The 24,793-nt window shown below is 40.6% G+C and overlaps 1 protein-coding gene across 3 annotated transcripts; it reads left to right on the top strand.

Annotated features, from left to right (window-relative positions):
* Positions 1 to 13,806: 13,806 nt before the first annotated feature.
* fmr1 (FMRP translational regulator 1) lies at positions 13,807 to 23,906 on the top strand. 3 transcript variants are annotated; one of them, XR_004776735.1, is made up of 16 exons: positions 13,807 to 14,069; positions 14,824 to 14,876; positions 15,082 to 15,175; positions 15,303 to 15,431; positions 15,647 to 15,795; positions 15,931 to 16,024; positions 16,118 to 16,234; positions 17,231 to 17,401; positions 17,492 to 17,570; positions 18,379 to 18,491; positions 18,677 to 18,763; positions 19,384 to 19,579; positions 19,808 to 19,990; positions 20,147 to 20,226; positions 21,220 to 21,482; positions 21,748 to 23,906. XR_004776735.1 is itself a non-coding variant. In XM_035532226.1 (15 exons), the coding sequence occupies exons 1-15, from the start codon at positions 14,019 to 14,021 to the stop codon at positions 21,385 to 21,387; spliced, it is 1,707 nt and encodes a 568-aa protein (XP_035388119.1). In that variant the 5' UTR covers positions 13,807 to 14,018; the 3' UTR covers positions 21,388 to 23,906. The 3 variants fall into 3 exon arrangements, 2 of the variants coding, with proteins under 2 accessions (XP_035388119.1, XP_035388118.1); XM_035532226.1 differs by having other exon boundaries at positions 15,303 to 15,374; positions 21,220 to 23,906; XM_035532225.1 differs by having other exon boundaries at positions 21,220 to 23,906.
* The last annotated feature ends 887 nt before the right edge of the window (positions 23,907 to 24,793 follow it).

The following is a 24,793-nucleotide window of genomic DNA, read 5'->3' as shown; positions in this document are numbered from 1 at the left end:
CCTGCTAGAGGTGCACGACATGGATGGGTCCCAAAGAAGTCCTGCAACGAAGGCAGCTACTCTCAGCTGCCCGTGGTAAGCATGATCATGACGTGAGACACGCAGAGTATACTACAGGCACAGCAGAAACTTGATTAAAGGAGTCATGTCTGTGGGCGGCATGGAGCATCTGGGCCCACTTCAATTAGACCATGGAAATTATTTTTTTCCCAAAGGTCTGCTGATGGGGGTAAGGGTGTTTGGGACAAACAGCGCTCTGTTCGCCCAGCAATAGGAGGCCACCCCACCTTACGCCCCTGACTGGCATTTAAAATGAGAGCCATTAGAAAGAAGCTCAGGGGTGCCACTCTCCTGCAGTTTTAAACATGTGACCTGCTGTCAGGAATTTGCCAGCTTTCAGGTTCTGGTGGGAAAATGCCGCCTTTCGAGTGAGCGCGGCAGCTTTCGAGTGGTTGTGGAAGCTCACAGCAAGAGGGAGGGATTATCTTTTACCCTGCACCAGGTACACTCTCCCACCCCAAATCTTCTCTAAGAGAAATCCATACTGGTTCGAGTGCTTGTTCACCTTTGTACCAAAAAATAATGACAATTCTAAAGTTTTATCTTCTGCAGTTATGATGGAACTATGGGATAGCATTCATAACATTATGTTATAACACTGCCATATTACAATTTTTCCAGACAATTAACTTTCGCACTGTACTTTTTTCTGCATTATTTAATCTTTGTTGGGTTTTTTTATTATTTATTATTTATTTATTTATTACATGCTTTTCAAGCAGTAATGCACTCAAAATTAATACAAATTTGGTTAGGCTGCCGTGTATTGAGTTTCATTACCCAGCAGCATAGCCGCAAGGCCTCACTCACAAGCCCACTATACCCCAGCTTCATGCTAGCTTTATGTAATGTGATGACCACATTACCAATTAGCTATACTAAATCAGTTTGAAACAATAATACAACAATCTCTTCAGCTGTGCCTTTTAAACTTGCACAGTTTTGTGTGATTTAAATTCATCTCATTTAAAATGGGAGAGAGTGTGAGAGAGAGCCATGATATTTCTGCATCCCTGGAGGATGTGGCCTGTGTAGACTAGGTAGTAAATGAAGACCTGGCATGTGCAACTCAGCCTTTAAGTCATTTATCTTCAAACAAATGTGCTGTCTCTGGACTCGTAGTCTTTTGTCTCATTGCATGAAGCCAAGGTGTCCATTCAGAGGTGCTTCTGTTAAGATGAATAATTAGAGCTTTTCCTGTAGGGTTACGCAGGTAAAATATCCAGTGAAGATTTGTCATTATTCTTAAGAATTCCACTTTTAAATAGTAATAAAGCATACACTATATGTCCAAGAGTGTGTGAACACCCCTCTAATGCCCCCCAAGACCAAAGAGCTGATAGTGGACTTCAGGAAGTGCAAGGGAAATCACACATCCATTACTATCAATGGGAATCCTATGGAGAGGGTCAGTTCCCTTTAGTTTTTTGGCATACATATCTCCAAGAACCTCCCGTGGACAGAGCACTCAGATAAGATACTAAGGCAAGCACAACAGCCCTTCTATTTCCACAGCTGGCTAAAGAGGCTTGGCATGAGCCCCTGCAGCCTCAGAACAGTCTATGCCTGTGCAGTCGTAGGCATCCTAAGCCAGTTATGGGAGCTGCACTGCTCTCTGAGATCTGCAGAGAGTAGTGCACAGGACCCAGAAGATCATGGGGATCGAATTTCCCTCCCTTTAGGACATCTATGCAGAGCACTGCCTGAGGAGGGTGAGGAAAATGATCTTCTCCCTACTCCCATCAGGTCGAAGGCAGTACAGCATCAAGGCTAGGACCACTCTGCTCAAAAACAATATGTTCCACTAGGCCATCAGGCTGCTGAACTCCGCCACATAGACATGAACACTGATACCGTTGATTCACTCATGTGCCCATACACATTACCATGCTGCTTATGTATAGTTTATTTATCACTATAATAATTATACTTCTATATACACTCTGTCTATTGCACAGCATCGACTTGCACAGTGTCTGTCACCTAATGACCAATATCTATTGTGTGATGCGATTTGTGCAGTTTATATTGTATAATGTCTACCATACAGCATGTATTTTGCACATATTATACATCTTTGTACATTTCTAATATATTCCTTGTATATTGTGTGTATTGCGGTCTGTGTGTTAATTACATTGCCATGTGGACCTTGTGCCTAGGTTTATCACTCACATGTACGGGGTGTGGTTATGTGACAATAAAAGCAAATTGATTTTATTTTGATTTGATTTCAAGGGATTCAGTTACACCTATTGCTAACAGGTGCATAAAATCAAGTGCATAGCCATGCGATCTCCATAGACAAACACTAGCAGAATAATGGGTTATACTGAAGACTTTAGTGACTTTAAAGGTGTTGTTATAGGATGTCACTTTTTTTTGTCACTAGAGAGTTCATGCATTTTCTGCCATTCTTCCCCTTATTCAAATATAAGTCCTGGTATTGCGTAATGGAAGCAGCAAGGAGCCACAACAGCTCAGTTATGAAGCATTAGTTCACAGAGCAGGGCTGCCAAGTGCTGAGGCACATAGTGCATCAAAATTGCTAACCTCGCCTCTGTTGCATCACTCACAGTTCCAAACTGCTTGTGGAAGCAACATCAGCACTAAAACGATGCACTGGGAGCTTCATGAAATCTGTTTCCATGGCCTAGCAACTGCAGCCTAAGACCAGTAAGCCTAAGATCCTAGCAACTTAGCCTCAGATCTCCATGCACAATGTTAAGCTTCAGCTGAAGTAGTGCAACGCATGCCACCAGCAGGCTCTGAAAATGCAACAGTGTGTTCTGTGGAGTGATAAATCACTCTTCACTATCTGGCTGGCTGATGGATGAATCTGGGTTTGGTGCATGTCAGGAGAATGCTGTTTATCAGAGTGCATAATAGCAACAATACAGTTTGGAGGAGCTGAAATGGTCTGGGACTTTTTTCAGGGTTTAGTTCAGTTTAGTTAATTCAGCTCTGTATTAATGCCTATTATTTTGGAGTGGGAAGTCCAATAAGCTCATTAAGATGTAATGCTGACGTGTCCACTCACTGTTTTCCATATAGTATGTTTGCCTATGATGTTACAGTATTGGCAGTTTGGTAAAACATTATTTGGATAGTCTGCTTTTATCAAGTTTTCATTATACCTCTACTCAGAATTTTTTTGTATTGTCATGATTGGCCACCCTCCTTGCATCCCTGTCTCATGTTGTTGTTCCACTTTCTCCATTCCCGTTCCAGTCCTTGTTTTGGTTTTTGTTGTTTTTATTATTTACAACTGTGTCTTGTTTATCTCTTATTAGTTAATGTATTTAAACCCTGTCTTGTTCCCTGTGTCTTGGCTGTTCATTGGAAGGCTAACCAGTGTGAAAGCTTGTATGTAAGTCTAGCCTCCATGTATGTGACTCGAGGCCTTTATGTAGGTTTAACCAGAGATTGTGTATCAAAGCACTTGTTTGTTATTATTAGTTGTTCGGATTTCCTAGCCTTCGTTTATCCTAGTCCTGTGTATAATATCCTAGCCCTTCTTTTGCGTGATCATGTATTCTCAAACTCTCCATGTTGGTAATTTGACCCTGGACTGTAACAACGAGTACAACTCTGGATTTGCCACTAATAAATCTTGCTCTACTCGGCACATGCGTCCATCTCCTTTCCACTCACCATTACAATTGTATTCACTAGATTTTTCTAATGTACACAATAACCATGCTTGAAAACTTGTTTTTGCTGCAAACTGTGGGTTAATGGGAAGAATAAATGTCAAATTGAACTTTAGATTGCTCTGTTTAAGCAAAGTGGGTTGAAAACTATCCAGGATTGAAAAGTCATCATCAAGTCTAAGGGGTGAAAATGAAATGTGATTCTGAAAATCAATTTGACAAACCTGTCCATGTTACAATATGAAAAGTTTTATTAAACATGCCTACTGCCAATGACAACTATAGCGAAGTCAAAGGCTAATTTTCTTAGTTTTTATTAGCCATCACTGTCAAGGTCCTAATGTGATATAGGGATTGCTTTTATACTATAGGTGAAGTGAACAAGACTTAAGGCTGCATCATAGGTAAAGTGAATTTTACAGATTGATCGCCTCACAATCGCAGGGCAAGTGGCTGTGCCTTTACAAGGCTAGATGAAGTCTGCCTCAGGCCTGACAAACAAAAAGGCCAACAGCTCCATCCTCAGACAGAGCAGGCAATAGACCTATCCCAGGATAAAGATAAAGCCCCCTAAAGGAGGCCATCTTCTTTGTGAGTACAGGTGCTTTCCGAGGTTTACCATATATCACCACAGAAATATAAATTGTTTGTGGGGCACTGGGCGTCAGTGAGAGGGAAACAGGAAAAAATTTAAAGTGTTGAATTTAAGTAAACAAAGATCATCCCCTTAATCTAAACTTAATCTAAACAGATGCATTCCTGTAGATACATTCCTATAGCATCTTTGCTTAGCATGGGCAAAAGTGTTTTTATTTTTTGCAGATAGTTTTGTGAGTTTTTTTCTGTTTTCACGAAGATGTGGGACACTATATCCACCTCTTCCTCTGATTTCGCACCAGAGGAACTAATTATGTTACTTTCACTGCATAATTCAAATCACTTTATGCTAATGGCAGCATGGAAGTGGATGGCTCCTGGAATATCTTCTGGGCCACAGCATCTTATTTTCTGCTCTTTCAGAGCGGCGTTCATTCTAGGGAGCCTAATTAGGTCTGTCACCTGTGCTGGCCCGCGTGTTTTATTGCTTGCAAGCCAGAGACAGCTAGCGTCAGCGGAAACCACCCGTACTGGGGCGTGGAGGATTTCCCCTCATATTTGTTCAGCCTTCATGCTGAGGCTCTGAAAGGTGGGTGGAGCTTGTCGGTTTTGTGGGGGAGTGTGGTTAGTTATTATAATGAACTATGTTCCAGGCTGCGAGTGCTCTGTCCCAGCAGCGAGCTGTGGTAATGAGCAAGATATGGTAATGACTCATCTGGTTTCACTATCGCGGCCATCTACAGCATATCACGCTATTAACCTGCTCAAACAGATAATTAGACACCTGCGACTGATATGACTCAAGAAAGTTACGTTCAACCACTGAGGACAAGTAACACACACATACAGTTTTACAATGCAGCTGTACTTTAAGTATAAAGAAAGACTCAGATACTACACAAAAGAAAGTTTCCTCTTTTGAATGTCAGCGACAAGGATGGCAGATACCACACAGGTTAAGGGGAAAAAATACAGCCTTCTCTACTGAGGAAATGTCAAGCTAGATCGTATGGAGTACTGCGAGTTACTGAGGCACTGTATTTCACTCAGGTGCGTTGATGCCCCTCTGTCTCCACTCCATATGTCTGAATGGTTGCTATTTTGATACAGCTATACATCACACCTATCTGGTAAGGTTTTTTCACACATTACTGAGAATAAGCTTCAGTGCAAGATGGCTGTGGTCAACAGTATGGCTAGGAAAGCAGCCCTCCTCCACCCCCATTTTGGCCACAGGCAGCGGTTGAGGGCTTCCTCATCCTTCGACCTGAGTGTGTGGCATTATACTGGTGGTCTAGTAGTTAGGGGGCAGATCAGTTAGACTTTACCCTCCTGGAATCACCACAGCAGCTGTTCCCAAGAGCATAAACTCTAGACCAATATGGCATTACCTTCAGTAAACCAGGCTTTGTTGAAGACTCATTGCCTCAGCAAGCCATTAGCAAGAAACTTGTACTTAGTCAAATCCTTTTTCTATTGTGTCTCCCCTATAGTATTATTTATACTATTTAATTATCTATATTATCTGTTTATACCTGGGAATATTCTTTTGGGACCTTTATTGTGCTAAGGAAGATGCAGTACAAATATACTTGGCTTTACATGTGCCATCAACAAGGTGAATGGAGGTCATAGTTTGTACTTCTGGAACTATTCATGGATAAATGTCTTCCACAAGGTCTCAAAGACAGTGCTCAATCCAGATTAACTAGGTTACATTCCCAATCCTATGCCTGTGGGATAATAACCACAATCACAATAGGTATTAATAGCCCTAATCATTGAGCTACCTTCTGCCTAACTCTGAATCTTTCATTAGAAATCAAAGATGCAACCTGAACACTAGGCTGAGGTATTGTTAGTTGTTAGGGAGGTATCTTAGGTGCTGTTGAATGTTAAGATTGTGGTTGAGATGCTGTTGGAAATTAGGGTTGTGGCTGAGGTGCTGTTGGGTGTAAGGTTGGAGGCTGAGGTGCTGTTGGCCTTTATGGAGGAGGCTGTCAGGCATTTTGGTGGTGGGTGAGCTGGAGACTGAATACAGTAGATCCCTCTTTGTTTGTGCGAAACATATGCCTTTGGGCCAGCATGGGATGATTAAACATTGTATGAATTAGGAATGAAAGGCAGTAAAAATTGGGGGGAGGGTGGTTAATATTGTTACTGGTAAAACGCTAAAAGTTACCAGTGTACCATGTTTATGATTAAGTTAAAAAAAAGAATTATATATATATATATATATATATATATATATTTTTTTTTTTTTTTAATTTTATGTTGCAATTGCTACATCTATTACTACAGTCTTCTTCTGCTGTTTGTCCATCCTTACTCTGGTTGGATTTGTCGATCTGTATCTGGAAGTCCCACAGGATCTTAGCTTGGTCGTTCTCCGCCACCTTTGGGGGTATATCCCACTTTCACCTTGGACCTCACAGCCTGTACTCGGCACAGATGTTTCTGTACAGTATGCCAGCTTGATGTCATCCATGTAGAAGAGGTGGCTGCTGGTTGCTCCATTTCGCAGCCAGTGTCTGTAGCCACTTTTGGAGATGATTTCACTGAGTGGTTTCAGGCCTATGCAGAAGAGCAGCAGTTACAGGGCATTTCCATTGTAAATTCCACACTTGAAGGTTAGTCATTTGAAGTTGACATCTAGGATTGTCTTCCACAGCCCCACTGAGTTCTTGATGAAGGCTCTTAGAGTCCTGTTCATATTTTACAGCTTCGAGCATTCCAGGATCCATGTGTAGGGCAGTGAAGCATAGGCTTTCTTGTAGTCAGTCCAGGCGGCACACAGGTTGGTCTGTTTAGTTTTACAGTCTCGGGTGACTGTTTTATCTACTGGTAGCTAGTGCTTGGCTTCTCTGGTTTCTTCCCAATGCCTTTCTTGGTCATGTTCATGTATTGAGGCATGTGCCTATTCATCTTAGCCACAACATTGCCCGACAGGCACTTCCATGTTGTACAGAGGCAGAAACCAAGAGAAGGTGATTGTTTTGTTGAACACCTTTGGACCAGCAGTTTACAGTGGCAAGATATTTTAATACTAATGAACAATGCATTAATTACATATTTGTCTGTATTGGTAGTTGTTGCTATGGCAGCATTGACTATATATATATATATATATATATATATATATATATATATATATATATATATATATATATATATATATATATATATATATATATATATATAACAGATATAATGCCTCCCCCTAACATAATTTGCACTAACCTAAACTATTAGATCCCAAGAGTGTTTTTATTGTTGGCTGTTTGTTTGTTTTTGGAGTGGTTGAAACAAATGAATAAGCTTATGTTTTAGAGGCACTTTAGCAGGCATTTCAAGACATTAAAAAGCCTTTGAAATCTAGCAGGAGCCTGTGACTTAGTATGCTGAACATGTAGCACAATACAAACTGACTGCATTGCCTTTGTTATAATATCTCCATATGTAATACAAAGTAATTCAAATATTCATTTTGTTTGAGTGAAAAAGTGAGACATAAAAGCACTTGTGTAAAGTATGTCAAAATATCTGAATAGAATATGCAAATTTCCAAAGTCCATATTATGCATGGTTTCTCTTGCAATAAAAATATAAACAAAACCAAACTAACTTAATAGGGACCTTCACTTTTTTAAATTAAAATCATTCAGGTTTAAATTAAAAACAGTTCAGGTACAGTTCATTGAGGTACAGTTCGACCTCCACACCAACTAAAACTCATCTGAAATGTATGAGTCATGTGATCAAATGAACAAATCTAATACTATTCTTAACCTTCTTAACTTTCCATGTGAACTTATACATGACTTTCAAATCCCTTTATACGTGACTTTCAAATCCTCCTTTTTCGCTCACTCTCCCTCTCTCTCTCTATCTCTCTCTCTCTCAATCTCTCTCTCTCTAAAAAAAATCAGCAAGTCTTAAATCAACAGCTCTAATTATCTTCACCATGAAGTGGACGTAGCGCCCTTTTACACCCAAAAGAGAAGGGCTAAAGGAGCTTAATGCTGGTAGATTAGAGCTTAAATGTCATCTGACTTTATGAGCACAGACATCTTCAAGCAACCATAAACCCCCTCCCGAAGGACCACGCTAACCTGCCCATCTCAGCTGACTTTTGTGCTTACACTTAACTTCCCAGGTCACGGAGACCGTCGCCTGGAGTCCTGACACACAGAATATTCTGATCCTGTCCTAATTAATCTCCATCAGAGTTAACGATCGTAGTCTTTGATTGCACTGCGTTGCTTGGTTGCAGGAATTCTAAAGTGTCATTGATAGGGAAGCAAACAGAGTGCTTTCAGGTCAATTTGATCTTGAGCCGTTTCATGTTAGTTGGCCCATGTGTACTACCTTCTCAACATTTTTCTAAATAATAAGCATTCAACACAAACCTTTTTTTAAGAAATGAATGGACATAGTTGTGAACGATACACAACAAGCCATTTTAAAGGCAAAAAGCTGTGTGGACATTAAAGTGATCACATGCAACAGCTCATATCTAAACAAAACTATTACTGCTTTCAAGTCACAAACTCTTTGGATGAATTATTCAGGTGAACGCATTTCTTACAATGCACATTTGCATAAATATAATGGGACGTGTGTGGAAGTGCAGGTCTATGAGTAGATTCCTAACAGAAAAACAAGTCCGATAATAGTAGGGGAGACAAAGTGAGCATACAAAGACAACTGAAGAATGTGCAGGAGCACAGTGTAGCATGTCAGTCAGATCCCACGAATTTAACCTTGGGATACGTTTTAATGATGCCTCCCCCACACCTCTAACCACCACCATTTCCCCCTCACACCGCCTGATCAAGCACCTCACTGTTGGCCTCCTCTGAAGAATGAACCTTCGAGGGGCAGTGAATCTTCAGCGACCAGCACCTTTGCTGCCTTTTCCCACATTGAGAAAGGACACTGACATACTGACGTCTTGTCTTCCACTTGTCTTGTCATATTTCATACAGGAAAGAGCTTCAGACCTTGTTTGAGCACAGCATAATATGAGGATGCTGAGCTAGGAGTATCTTACTGCTTCTGCATCCTACATAACAATAGCATAATACCATTCTTACTCAGAGAAGCAGGACATATAATAGTTAGATCTGGAGCAGTGAATACATTTTATGTCAGACCATCTGTGAACTGTTCAGTCCTAGGATTTTGATTGCAATTTATAGAATTTACCTTAATATAAAGTCTGTAAAACTATTCAGTTGATTGTATAATCTACATTATATAGCAGTAGCTAGACATACATACATTTGTAATGAATTTGAGAACATTGCCATCATATTGTAATATAGCTGTGATTTCTTCATGGTGCTTGGTTGTGCTTTGATGCCTTTGCCTTGGAGTTGCCTTGGAGATCTCATACAATATATTGTTTATTCAGAGTATATTACACTTTTCATTTGAATTGTGAATCAAGGTAGCATAAATAATGCATTCTTTCCTGCCTATCCATGAGCACACTATCCATAAAAAATAGCTGGCAAAAGGCAAAAGTAAATCTACTGCAAAAACTAATAAACTTCATGTTTGCAAACTCATATGTTACAGAAGGTGAAAAATGCCAATATTTTGTTTTGTGTTTAGTATGCACACCGTACCTGCAAATGAAAACAATCAATATGTTTATCATTTTAATGTAGGCTGTTTGCCTGGTTGTGCTGCATTTTTAGACAGAATTCCAAATCTTCATAGAACATGATGTTGCTTTGCTAAGAGCAATCAATCATATGTTCAGTGATCAGACAGAAATATGCCTTATAGCACAGCAAACTTTGCCATTCGAGATTTAATCAAGCATGCATTGTGGCATATAGATTAGTATTTTCGATGTTCAATAAGATGTCATAGTTTTCATTTGGCTATTCAGTCACATCATGGTGGTCTTATGGATTTGTGTGTTAAAAGCATGAAAACACATCAAGCATGCTGAAACAAAATGGATGATGACAGATTTCAATACATGTACCCCAGGCAGCAATTTATACTGAGCTTTTAATTCTATTTTTGGACATGCATTTGAAATTATGAGCACTGTTTAAATCACAGATGAAGTTATTATATTTCCAATGTGTTTCATGCAGTGTGAAAATCCATAACAGGTTACAGTGATAGAAAAGTGACTGGTCTATACATGCTCTATTTCAGCTCTGACACATACAATTAATTCACAAGACTCTTGTTTGTGGCTCATATTGTTTACATAGTGAAGAATATGTCTAAAAATTTTAATATTGGTCTCCTTTACTTTGCATTTAAAATTAAGGGTTCCTTTTCCAGCTTCACCCTGAGATGCCTCATAATTTCAGCTTTTGTCACTGTTTGTCTTGCTTTGGATAAGCCTGTAATCCTAATCACTACTAGGACAGCTGAGGCATCTTGTGCACTCGCATTAATATATGCGTATGTGTGTGCATTCGCATGTGTGTGTATATGCGTCCAACCTTTGCAGCCTGGTATTTTTACACCACGGTCCACGTTCTTATTTCACCCCTGCAAACCCACGGGCACTCTGCCAGCCTTCCGGAGCCTCGGCATCCCTGACTCCACCTCCCAGCTTCATGGGCTGCAGACAGTATGGGCAGAGATGTCAGGGTGGGCGGAGCCATCGGCATGGGAGGTGGAGGCAAACCCATGGGCCAGAAAGACGACACAGGGAATATGACAAGGCCTGTCCAGTGGCCCTGTCAGAGTTCCAGCGATGGCCCTGTCAGCTAAATGTGACACCGGCTTGCTGTCACCTACTATTATTGATACCTCCCAGCTCTTATTGGAGTCTTTCTTAATAACAGCTTACCCATTGCCTGTCCATCACTGCTGTCGCACTGCAAATGTCTGAGTGTCCACAGGAATAACAGTGACCATGATTCAGTTTCCAGTCTTAGAATGTGTGCCTGATGTCTGATTGAACTGACTTGATAAACTTTATGTAATGTTAATTAGCCTTAGTGCCGCAGGTTTGTGTACATTCTGCTTTGGAGTTTGAAGTCCAAAAACCTGGAAATAGATACACAGATGGGTGTTGTGAATAATGGTTAAACTTTTAAGGCAGCACATTAGAGGCAAATTTAGTGTCATCATAACAAATTTTGCACAAACATTTTTAACAACTGTCCCAATTGAAACATTGAAATATATGTTAGTAGCTCAGTGGTTAAGGTACCTGACTTCTAATTGGAAGGTTGCTGATTCAAGCCCCACCCCTGCAACTTGGCAGGGGTGGGCCTCTATTGGGCCCCTGAGCAAGGCCTTTAACCCTCAATTGCTCAAGTTGTACTCAGTCATAATTGTAAGTTGCTTTGGACAAAAGCATCAGCTAGATGCCATAAATGTAAATATCTTAAATGATTGTAAGTAAACAAAACTGCTATGAATTCAATAAATCAGATTTTAAATGGTCTTCTCCCTGCTGAATAAGTACAAAATGTTCAGTCATGCAAGGGAATGGGCAAATGTACAGCAAAAATGTGTACTAGCTGCAAAGCAACAAACCACAAGGTAATGGTCCATTTCAACACAGAACAGCTGCATCAGAAATGAGCGGTATGGATTGAGAGGTTAAGCTTAGTGATGGATGTGGGGCGCTTAAATGGTACAGTTACTACAACAACAAAAAAATGAGCATTAGCTTATGAAGTAAACAGAACTCAATGTAGACCTCGACCAAGCAACCATAATTGTAATTTACTCAAAGTAACAATCTGGAAACCATAAATGAAATAATTAATATATAAATAAAAGCTTTGGGCAATGAAGAAAGTTCTAATAAGTTAGATTATTTTATTAAATAATGAAGCCCAAAAGGGTTGCTTTTGTTTAACATTCAACATGACAGTGTCTGTTTATAATGCATAATTTACATTATTATATTTGCATTGTCTACCTCTCAAGACCTAAAAAATGACAATGGAATTACTTTTTACAAAACACTTCAGTCCTGTCTGGTCTAATAAATTTCTCATGTGACCATACTGAGATACTGTCCATATGCCTATTCGCATTTGTACAAACACAGTCAACAAGCTCTCTCATCTCAGTCAGAGAAAGTATGGTATAGAGTAGTGTCTCAATGCACTCTGGCAGGCCACCTGCTAACAGGGGAGGAGGAGGGGTCTGTTCCCACAGCTGACACCTACACACTCCTCAGACTGTCAGACGAGAGCTTACGCTCTGATTTTATCACTTTCAGCAGTGTGTGTGGAAAATGCTTGGGTTTGTCCCCCTCTCAGTCATATGTGACTTATTCCTCTCTACTGGCTTTCATCAAGTGCAGCAGGAGTTAGTGCCCTGGCTCATCGTGTCAGGACCATGAAATGACCTCCCCCACTACTGGCACTTAAAGTTGAATCTTTGATGCTTGTGCATCAAGAGACTTAGGATGGATTCTTTTGTTTAGCAGATGTGGGGGAATTGTGGCCAAGTATGTTATATTACAGATAATGAAAGTTAATAATAAATTGCTATTCACTGAAAATGTTTTATGTTCTATGTTACCTTGTCAACAATCTAGAGATACTTGTATTCTGAATGTCCCAATTTTTCAAGATGAAAAAGAATAATGTACTTCTTTTAGTCGCTAAAGTGTCTGTGGTCGGTGAAAATTATTTCAAATGCAATACTGACACCTAATGGCAAAGTCAAATACAATAAACATTGTTCCGCATTCATAAGTGTTCAAAATTCAAAACACACGAAGAATCAAGTTTCACTTTTAGTATCTTGTACCTTTTGGGTCTAAATACTCAGCTCTCTGAAACTGCTGAAAAAAACATAATTAACTGGCACACAACTTTGTATTAAGCATATGTCCTTCCAGTTTTATCAACTAACTAGCCATCCCCTATATTCCTCATTAACAATCCATTTTAGTCTATCCGGACTATCCATCATGATTAGACCTATGTACCTCATTAACATTACATTTTAGAGTCATCAATTAGAATTCGTCTATTTTTTTAAAATAAATTATTTTCGTTTAGTTCAGTTTTCCTCTGCCTTCTTAATACATAATGATAACGTCTGGATGTGATTGCCAGTACCTGTGAGAGAAAACCCTTATATTTAAGCAGCATATTTTCCTCATAATTTAACTTTAGATCTCTGAAAATGGGGGATGAGTAACCTAAATTTTGAAATAATAATGTTAAAATAATAATGTTAATAAATACATATATAATAAATAAATCCCAGCATAAATGATATCTTATATTTAATGGTTTCACCAAGAAGATCCGAGGGGCAAACTAGCTGAATTTTTTAGCATCATTCATTATTATAATCGCAAAATAAGAAGTATTTTCCTTCTTAAGAGAACGGTTTAACTTCCTATGAAATTATTGTGCCAACCGAAAAATCCGGTTTTCGTATAAAATACCAGAGAATAAAATGGTGCTTGGGGCCTTGTACCGTTTTCTCAGAGAATTCAGACGTAAGAGCCCGACCCCTGTCACGTGATGAGGGAAAAGGGAGGCTCTTGTGTTTACATCAATGCGTTCAAGAGCAGCTGGTGTTGGCTGTGTATCTCTAAATGTTTCGGTTTTATTTTCGTCTAAATCTTGAGGCGCGCCAATATTCCCAGTCCTAAATCATAGCGTAATAACAGGAGACCACTGCAGTTAGCGACGGAAACGCGACAACACGACAGTTGTAACCAGTTTGTATTAAATTGTTGGCGTCATGGACGAATTAGCGGTGGAAGTCAGAGGGACGAGTGGCGCTTTCTACAAGGTTGGTTTCGCGTCTGCTATCATATCCAGTCTTTTCCGTATTAATTTCTCTGAGTATTCATTATGTTTTTGAAAACTACGAATGTGCACTCGATGTGATGCTCCATAATATTACTGCTGTTACCGTGTACGCGAAGTAGGCCCAAATTGCGATAGTCTTTCTGGCTACGTTAGATTTAGCTTGATGCAACCCTAATAAGCTCCTTGATATCGAGGCCTATCCGTCGTCGTAGACACTTAGACTCTCTACTGACTTAATATGAAAATATAGACACTTCAGTAACTTATTAATAAATGTAAAACAACTATCTTTAGAAGGATATTTGGCGTTACATTAGTTAAACAGTGAAGGATGTAGTCGATATTGGCTACTTAGCTAGTTGTGATAGCTAGCTAGCTACATTGAATCATTTTGGAACGATCGTGCACAGTAGCTTACATTGTTACGGACTCCATATCTCATGAAAGTCTTGTGGACACAATCTTGCAGGTAACGTTTTTATTTATGTCACACTATATGACAAATTATGCCCAATATTATATTTGCAAATTTTCCTCAACTATGCACGCAGTAATGCTGTCACCTGTTCATTTCAGCAGAACTATGTTGATCCCATTTGTCAGCAAGTTACTGCTATTTATATTTCTTTATTGCCATTGACACCTTGGCAGTCCATATACCTGGAGTACCGGTTGTATGCGCATGTTGGAAAAAAAAAATGTTCAAACTGATTTCCGATTGTCCTCCTTCACAGGCTTTTGTAAAGGATGTGCACGAAAACACAGTCACAGTGTCTTTTGAGAACAAGTGAGTATCATTGCACATTTACTTAAGCACTGTTGAGCGATGCATTACTATGCAGTAGGGAAAATTGTTTCTGTATTTGCCCAAGTATACACTTGCATGCTTCGATGCCGACACGTTTCTGAGTGTGGGACCGTGCAAAGCCGGTAAATTCTTTCAAGAATCTCTAATGAAACATCTGTGAACATCTGCCCTTTTGCTGGCTCAGCTGGCAACCAGAACGACAGATTCCCTTTCATGACGTTCGGTTTCCGCCTCCTGCCGGGGTTCAGAAGGAGATCAGTGAGAGTGATGAAGTTGAGGTAAGTGTCATCGGAACATAGTCTCACTACCCACACTGCAGAAACGGATGTGACCAACAAGTGCAGCACAGCCTGTTTTGCCCGTTTGAATTAACTCGACTCTGTTGGCTTGCTGAATGATCCATAGGTGTACTCCAGAGCCAACGACAAGGAACCGTGTGGGTGGTGGCTGGCCAAAGTGCGTATGGTCAAAGGAGAGGTGAGCAGCAGTGCGACGATTGATCTGGATGTGTGGCAGAAAAAAGCAGCTGAACAAGTGAGCTTTAATGTCTTCTTTGGCTCTGTCTGCCATGGGTGAACCTTTCTAATGAGAGGTATTACCCAACAAGTGGTATGAGAACCTCCATTATGAGGTCAAAGCCGTAATGAAGATATCTTAGTCTCTTGCTTAGGCAACTTGCACACAGCTAATTTACGTTTCAGTATGCAAAAATCATGATTACATTAACCGTTCTTCTCCATCTGCTGTAGTTTTATGTCATAGAGTATGCAGCCTGCGATGCCACGCTTAACGAGATCGTCACATTAGAGAGGCTACGGCCCGTGAACCCAAACAAGGCCTCTTCGAAGAACACCTTCCTGAAGATCAGACTGGATGTACCTGAAGACCTGCGGCAGATGTACATACTCCAACGTTTGGGTTTAAACCTTGAATGTCTCGTAGTTGAACTGTACAGTAATCCATCATGCCATTTTCCTGCAGTGCGCTATGGTACTTGATTGATTTTACTGTTTTCTTTGTTGGACGTTCACAGCTGCGCAAAAGACTCGGCTCATAAAGATTTCAAAAAAGCGGTTGGCGCCTTCAATGTCTCGTACGACTCAGATAAAAAACAGCTGGTTATTCTGGTGAGTCGGCACTCTGCGGGCAGAAGTGGGCACAGGGCAGTCGTGGCAGGGCTCTTTTCTGCTCTGATAACCCCGCTTAACATCTGATTTCAGTCAGTGAACGAGGTGACGACCAAGCGTGCGGGCATGCTGACAGACATGCATTTCCGTAGCCTGCGCACCAAGCTGGCCCTCATGCTTCGGAATGAGGAAGCCAGTCGTCAGCTGGAGGTATGACCCTCTACCTATTCCATCACTGCTCAACACCTGGGCCATTGTAATAGGTTTTGTCACTGCTAGCTAAATACATCACTACGTTGGGACAGCAGGTCATAACGTTTTGAAAGCTGAGTTTGTTGGTGCTGAAACTCGATGCAGCTCTGACGTGTTTGATTAAATATGATCTTCTGGGGTCTCAGGTGACTTTCGTTCATTATGGCATACAAATCTGCTGCGTGGCTAATCACGACGCCTATATTTAACAAGCGCACAGGGGTATTACTTTCTCATATGAGAGTATGCACAGCTGTTACATTCCAGGCTGTGCAGTTAACTGCATGCTGCTTTAGATAAGCCCAGGCTGGAATAGGGTTCCACTCTGGCATGCAGGTCAGGTTCAGAACAAATATAGATTTGGAGGTGGTGCTTCATTAGAGATGTTAAAATCTGACCACACCTAAAACAGGAATTAATGAGGGCATTTTTGTCCTAGTGGTGGTGATTCTGTGCATAATCTTTACAAATAAACCTGCATTCTAGTTAGTAGCATTTATTATTGGTTAATACATATAAGGTTGCTGGGCTACAAGTGCTTTCTTTAAAGTGGATTTTTCATTTTGTGCTTAGAAAAAGTTTAAGGTTCAAACTTTTAGGTATTCCCTTAAAAATAATGGATCTTTTATCTCTTCTTACGTCGAACAAGTTCATCTGTGCTAAACATAGTTTGACTGGAGATTTGTCTGATTCTCAGGTTTTGCATATTCCTACTGAACGTTTACTGTCTTAATGATCATTTTTGTACAGAGCTCTGTTTGGTCTGATCACAGAACTCGGGCTGCTTTCCCTACAGCATTTTAGCACAAATTTCATTATAAAATGCCAGACTAAGAATCATTTGACTATGAGCTCTACCACTAATGAAGCACTTAAGGCTCCCCTGAGGAAGTGTATGCCTGCATCCTCTCATATCTCTGACTCATCACGCCATCTTGCACATGTCTTCTCCAGAGCTCACGGCAGTTAGCGTCGAGGTTCCACGAGCAGTTTGTGGTGCGGGAGGACCTGATGGGGTTGGCCATAGGCACGCACGGAGCAAACATTCAGCAAGCCCGCAAGGTCCCTGGTGTCACCAACATAGACCTGGACGAGGAGACCTGCACCTTTCACATCTATGGAGAGGTAAACCTACTTTCCCCAAACCAGGTTTTAGCATAATGTTGGAGTAAGATGGGTTACTGTCCACCTGACCGATGTGGGTTTTGATTTCAGGACCAAGAGGCTGTGCGGAAAGCTAGGAGCTACCTGGAGTTTTCAGAAGACATTATTAAAGTGCCCAGGAATTTAGTAGGTAAAGGCAAGAAAAGTGACATGCCTGTCAGTATGGGGATAAGAGAGTTTAGAGCTTAGCTCCAGTGGTGAAATGTTATAGATGCTTGGTAGATGTTCATTCAAAAAAGATGCAGAGGCAGCTTTGAGAAAGCCCTGAGATTATGCTGTGGCATTATAAGGAACCTGCAACAGTAGACATTACCTGTGACTGATTCTTATAATTAACATGATAATGATGGCTTCATTCATATAGTGCCTTTCATGTTTGCTTTGTAAGGCAGAAGTAGCATAAAATATATTAAAACATTTTTAAAAATGTAAATTTATATATGAATTGATGTATATGGAATCAATCTATTAAAAGCATAAAGGCATATATGAACTAATAAAGGAATAAAAAAAACAAGCAAGACCTGACTAGACTATACTAAGGAGAGCATAGAGGGAGGAAGAATGAGAAAGTAACCACCTTGTTGAAGAGGAAGCTTGAAGTGAATATGGATCTTCAGTTTTGATTGTGCAGTCACTGAGATGTCAAGGTAGTGGATTCTGCAAGTGTGTCAGGGGTGGCCTTCAAGGCTGCACCTTCGAGTGGAGTGTGTTGTGAAAGGGACAGTAAGGGGGCAATCATAATCATCAAAACATTAGGGTAGCATTCAGGGTGTGGTGAGGGAGACATCCAGAATGGTTTTCCAAGGGCCAGGTCTTGGAAAAGATGTTTTTTTTGTTTGTTTTTTTGTTTTTTTAAAAAGGCTCTGAGCTTGAGGAGCTCTCTGCATCAGTGTTTTGCTTTGTCATCTGGGATCAACTTGTTATTTCTGCACTAGGTAAAGTTATTGGGAAAAGCGGAAAACTGATTCAGGAGGTCGTGGACAAATCTGGTGTTGTCCGAGTAAGAGTGGAACCAGAAAATGACAAAAAATCTTCCCCGTTGGAGGAGGTAAGCAGATCTCTCTGGCTAGCTGTCAGGAGTGCCACTCTGCATGTGTGGTTCTACTGTAATTGTTTGTGTAAAAAGTGGCATTGGAGGTACTGCATGAGAATGCTGAATTAACATTGTTCTATAATATCTTTCTACATCTCGCTGAATGCCATCCTTGGCGGCATTGTGACCTCTGACCAAAGGGCATGGTGCCATTTGTGTTTGTTGGCACAAAAGAGAGCATTTCAAATGCTCGCATCCTGCTTGATTACCACCTGAACTACCTGAAGGTAAGCCCCGCCCACTCGCATATGCAACTAACCTCCTTTCTTCGGTTATTCATAACAACACTGCACAATGTTTCATTTATTAATCGATATAGCAGCATCTACTTCTGTACTACTAAAATGGCAGTAGACTGCAATGAGCAATAACATATCAATAACAATAGACAATAATGCATTGCATACTTTATTCTTGTGTGCTGTGATTATCCTGACCAATGACCTTTCAGGCGAGTGGGTGGGTTTTTTCTGTTTGCTGAATCGGAGCATTTTCTTGAGTGTTCTGATAATTAATCATGGCATTTACATGATTCCAACTGAGATAGATAGATAGATAGATCGATATATATATATATATATATATATATATATATATATATATATATATATATATATATATATATATATATATATATATATATATATATGTGTTTGTACAACAGTAAATAGTGTAAGGTCATGGAATTGTTGTGTAAGAGATCATAAAGCTTTTCTGAAGCAACTTTCCTGTGTTTACTGACTGAATTGTCACTGTAATACTTGCTTCTATGTTTGAACAAAATCCTGGCATTGTAACTAAATAAGTCCTGTTGAAATGCTTCTTTGGCTGGATTTGTTGTGTTCAGGAGGTGGACCAGCTGCGACTGGAGAGGCTTCAGATCGATGAGCAGCTGAGGCAGATTGGGGGAGGACCCAGGGCTCCGCCAGGCAGGCCAGAGAAGGAGAAGCCCTTCAGTGCTGATAATGGCATGGGACCATCACGTGGGGGCAAGCCTTTCGGTCGCGGGGCCCGGGGACGACGGGGCCCTACGTTTGCCTCAGGTACAGGAAGGGGGGGATGTGGGGTGGGGGTTTAAATGTAAAATGTTTCATTGTGGGAGTTTTAAAATGCCAGTTGTATATTGTCTGGCCACAAAACCAGACTCTGTACCCAGAAAAGCTAACAGTAATCAAAGACTAAGTTGGACCATCTTACTTGTTGGGCAGCCTTCAACTCTTTGAACAGCTATTAGCATTTTTGTGTATTGCTTTCTTTTGTGTTCACTTAAGGCACCAATTCAGAAGCCTCCAATGCATCAGAGACTGAGTCTGACCACAGGGATGAGCTAAGCGACTGGTCCCTCGCCCCCACGGATGAAGAATCCATGGGTTACCCCAAACGCGTGCCAGATGGACGTAAGCGGGGCGGGGGCGCCCGCGGCCGTGGTGGAAGAGGCAGAGGAGGATACAAGAGTCAGTCACACCACCATCATAATTTTTTTTCTTCTCTTATATGTCGGTAGTCTCACAGGCTGCTCATTGTTTAGAATTACTTTCAAGATGAATAATTCCTAGGTGATTAATGATTGGTGATTTGCACGGGGTGGTTCCTCTCATTGTGTTTCACAGCGGAGGACATGCACTGGAGTGATTCACGCTCTCGTAGCTCCCGGGACACCAAGCCCCGTCCCCAGGAGGACTCCCTACAGGTAAATGCTCTCCCGCATTGGCACACAAGTGTACATCACTGCCATCACCTGGGATGTTAAAATACTCCAAGCATTGCAAATATTCAGTTATTTAAATATTTAATTGTGACATTTAAACACACAAAGGACAAACCAGTAGTTATTGAATGCTGAAATTCTGCCAAAGTATCTTCCTTGTAATGGACGTAGGCCCTAATCGATTTGGACTGTATTTAAACCAGGGCGTGGCATGCTTAATATTGACCATTTGTTAACTAATGCAATGTCAGATCCCCACACACAAGATGTGTGTAATGCAGTGTAAGCTATACAATATGGACATACAATATTACAATAAAATATACAATATTATTTGATAGCAGTATGCCTTGAAAAATACATTGGGTGAACCTCTGTGTGACCTGGTAAAGATTGGCCTGAATTATTTAGAACAAATTGTTTTTGTTGTGTCATATGAATGAATCACATTTGAGGTCAAGATGCTGTCAGACCTCAATGATGTAGTTTGATGGGGTATTTTTGTGGACTTAATGACATTTGAAAATATACAAATATTGCAGTCAGAGGCAACATGCCTATTCTGACTGAGGGAGCATATGCCTCCTCAGAATTTTTTAGTTTTTATTTTTTTAAATGTGGGAAATTTTTTTCCCTGTTTTTAAAAACTATTTTGAGGCTGATAAATCATCGGCAAAAAACATCTATTCAGTCATTCTGAGTAATGTCCACTTGGGTCCTAATTTATTAGGATCTTAAATAAATTGATAAATAAATGTATACATGCGCGCACACAAAGCCAGCATAGCATTGAGTATGTGTCCCCTCAAAAATAGGTGCATGATGCCCCTAATTGTTATATCAGTACTACAGAAGCTAATACTGTGATAACTATCTAGTGTCACTGTTGTTTAACATGCCAGTCACTGCGTGTTTCACCCCAGAATGGCAATTGACCTTAGTTCTTTGCATCCTGCTGTCCTCCTGTGTCCACAGATCCGTGTTGACAGCAATAACGAGAGGAGCGTTCATGCTAGCCGGGGTCCCCACGGAGCAACGGTGGAGTCAAGCGCCCCTCGTCAGCGGCCCGTTAAGGACAGAGGGCCGAAGAAGGAGAAGCCAGAGGGGCCAGACAGCCAGGTCGTGGTGAATGGCGTGTCGTAAGCGCAAGTGCCCTGCCCCCGCCCCCAAAACTTCCCCTCAACTCCACCAATCCAGAAGCTTCTTCATTAGAGACACATTAGGCCAAAGAGAACCAGGTCAGTAGGGCTGTCACGAGACATGACATCAAGCACATTTTGTAATTGTAAACGGGGGTAATAAGACAAAAGGTCTCTGGCAAGTGCCGTCTTGAATTTTGTAGTGTACATTGCTTAGAGATGCTGGTCTCTAAATCACAACAGAAGCTAGAGTTTTTTGTAAACGACTTTGTAGGCAAACTACCTACAAAGATAACCGAAGCTGTTGGGGAAATGCATTTCAAAAAATGTGTGTTTTAACTCTTTCGTTCTCCATAACCTCAAGGGAAAGACATCAAGAGTAGGAATTCAGACGTTACACGCCACGTCAAATGGCTTTTTTTTTCCCCCCCCCTGCCTGTCGGTGTCCATGGTTACTAGAGCTCATCCTGATGTGAGAGTCCATCCACATCACTAGCAAAAAGGAAAAAAAGAAAAGGAAAATGTCAAAAGGAAAAAAAAATGTAGACGTAAAATGCTCCTATATGATCTGTGCCTTTTAACTAGTATGGATAGTTTCAGAATTTGGATGTGTAAATCAGGGAAGAAGATATGAACATTTGTCCCAACTAACGCTTGTGTTGCAACCTCAGCCAGCCACTGGAGAAAAAGGAAAAAAAAAGGGCAACAAAACAACAAAAAAAAAAATCATCTTTTGTGGTGCATGTACAGTATTTCATACCCATAATTTTTGTACTTCATACAGTTCGTCATTTTCTGTCATGCTGTGGCTGAGGTCTGAGTGGGTAGAGAAACTAATGTTTTCCTGACCTAGTCTTCACCAAGCGCTGTAGTGAAGCATTGTATTTAACCACTAAAAGATACGATACATAGACAATACATTTTCAAAACAACCACTTGTTGTCATTTGTATTCTAGGTTTATTCTTTTTTCTTTTTTTTTTTTAAGTTACATAATCGCAGTGGTCTTTTTTTTTTCTCTCTCTCTCTTCAAACATTTAACAATTATTTTGTTGGCGGCATTTTGCAGACTGTTTCTATAGTACTCCCAGTATTTGCCATTCAGACTTTTGTGACGTGTCCCCCCCCCCCCCGACAGGGTGTCCATGAAACACTGTTCATATGATACTCTGTCCTGACTACGGTATACTGCCAGCTGTCCTGCTGGATTTCTGTCTTGTTGTCATGTTCAGGTGTGAAGCACCAATATCAGATATGTCTGTAACCGTGTCACTGTCCTTAACAATGACTCATCATAGAATTCAAACATTTAGCGGCGGGTTGCATACTGTATATTATCACACGTTAAGAGATTGTCGCTGTTCTTTTGGATTGAACTTTAAATGTGCACTTATCATGTTTGTGTTGCTCTGCAAGTACTTAATCTATTAAACTCTAATAAACTAGAATGTGATAAGACTTCTCAGCAGGTGAATCACACATATGCTGTCAACATAATGAACTGATATATTTGCTAATTTTGAGTCTACTGTACTTTTGCAGCTGAACTTGCTTAGGGCAGAAAGGAGGGAGATATGGCGTTAAGTTTGATATAAAACCCGTTTTTCTTATCGGATCAGTGCTTGTGCATTTACATTTTAGTTTACATTTTGAGAAGACGTGATGCTGTTCTGAACCCACAGGCTTTTTTTTTTTTTGTTAAACCTACTGTGACAGTGATCCTGGTAGTTTTTTCTCTCCTCCCTCTCTCTCTCTGTTTTTTTTTTTTTATTATTTTACTGTACAGCTAGTAGCTCTTCATTTATAACCAATTGGATCTTTTTTCCTCTTGCTGTACGCTTGCTAAATTCTTTTGGCAAAAAAAGAAAAGGAGAAAAAAAAAAACTGCCTTAGTTGTTGTAGTTTAAAGCCCACTCTTAAAGCGATCTGCCCAGATCAATATTCTGTGGAAATGAATAGCTTGTCACAGGCAGTGGAATTCCACAGACAGAAGTCACTCTCGCTCTCCACAGAGGTGGTTCGGCGTGTCAGCCCTGAACTCACCAACCACACCCCCCCCCCCCCCCCGCCGTTCTTAATCTAAGACTAATGCAAGCGTTAAATGGTTTACTCTCAGTGGTTTTACAACCTGCTCATCTGAGGCGCAGTCTGTTAGCGGAAAAAGAAAAAGAAAATACGTTCCAAGGCTCTGAAGCGTTGCCAAACAGACTGTTTTCTAGTTATTTATTTTTTTCGGAGTGTACATGAATTTACAAACTGGCAAAATTGTAAAACCATCTCTTGCACACATTGTAGGCTGTCGTGGTCTAAAGATGAATTGAGCAGAAGAAAAAAAAAAAGGCAAACTGTAGATACTGAACCAAGGTAGACTGACCTTGTATGTTACTGCACTTTGGGTAATAATTTCTTTGTACATAATAGCAGAACAGACTGGGTTTTATGTTGACATTGTTTGGTTATAGTGCAATATATTTTGTATGCAAGCAGTTTCAATAAATAAAGGTTGATCTTCCTCTGCAAACGCGAGCAGTTTACGTGGTTTCAATCACCTCCAATCTCCACCCATCACCTACTTTCAAAATTTAACATGCCATATTCCCCAAGAATAAAATTTTGCACAAAAGCTGTAATCTTTTTTCCGTCCACATGCGGGAGCCCTTGTTCAACAGACTACAATAAAAAAAAAATGCATATTGATTGCTGGCACAGCTCTCCTCTTTGTTTTATACTACTGAATATCATGCATGTGAATTGTAAATGTGTCTGTATATTTCCAACAGTCAGTAATGTAAAGATTTTGTTGTAATCTAGCTTTTCTTTTGCTGGCTCCCCAGCTTTTTATGACATTTAATTTAACTTGAAGATAAAGAATATAATTAATCATTATTTGTTGTCATATTCCTGAATCAATTAATGCTGATGTGTTTGGCAGAATGGCTTCAGTCGTTGGCTGAAGTAATAGCTTCTTTACAGCCCAGCGCAATATTACGTTTTTTGCCTAGAAGGCGAGAAAAGGTGGTAAGAAATTTAAATCTAAAAGCTGCCACCTACCTGTTCAATCTATACATTGATGTCAGGAATACAAACCAAGGAACTGCACCCCCTCACAATGAAGGAGGGTGGTGCAGCAGGGTTGTGTTCAGGTGGTCAGTTACATTACTCCCCTGCTGTGCTCAGCAACTGGCCCTGCATCGCACATACCCTTTGGTTCCGGAATCTTCACCGACACAAGTTCAGCTGCTCCTGACGCCCTGCAGATGGAAGAGACCAATTATATGAGGCTCTGAGCAGGAATCTTTCTGCACGCCTGCTGCCCAGATATTCCAGCCACCGTCAGCTGAATGGATCCACCGGGCCATCCTCATTCCGTTCTCCCTAACAACCACAAGAAAACGCACAGTCCTGAAATGG

The sequence above is a fragment of the Electrophorus electricus genome, chromosome 12 (assembly GCF_013358815.1).
Source record: "Electrophorus electricus isolate fEleEle1 chromosome 12, fEleEle1.pri, whole genome shotgun sequence".
Classification (NCBI taxonomy): Eukaryota; Metazoa; Chordata; class Actinopteri; order Gymnotiformes; family Gymnotidae; genus Electrophorus; species Electrophorus electricus.
The sequence above is the reverse complement of the archived record's forward strand: the minus strand, read 5'-3'. Positions and strand labels throughout refer to the sequence as shown.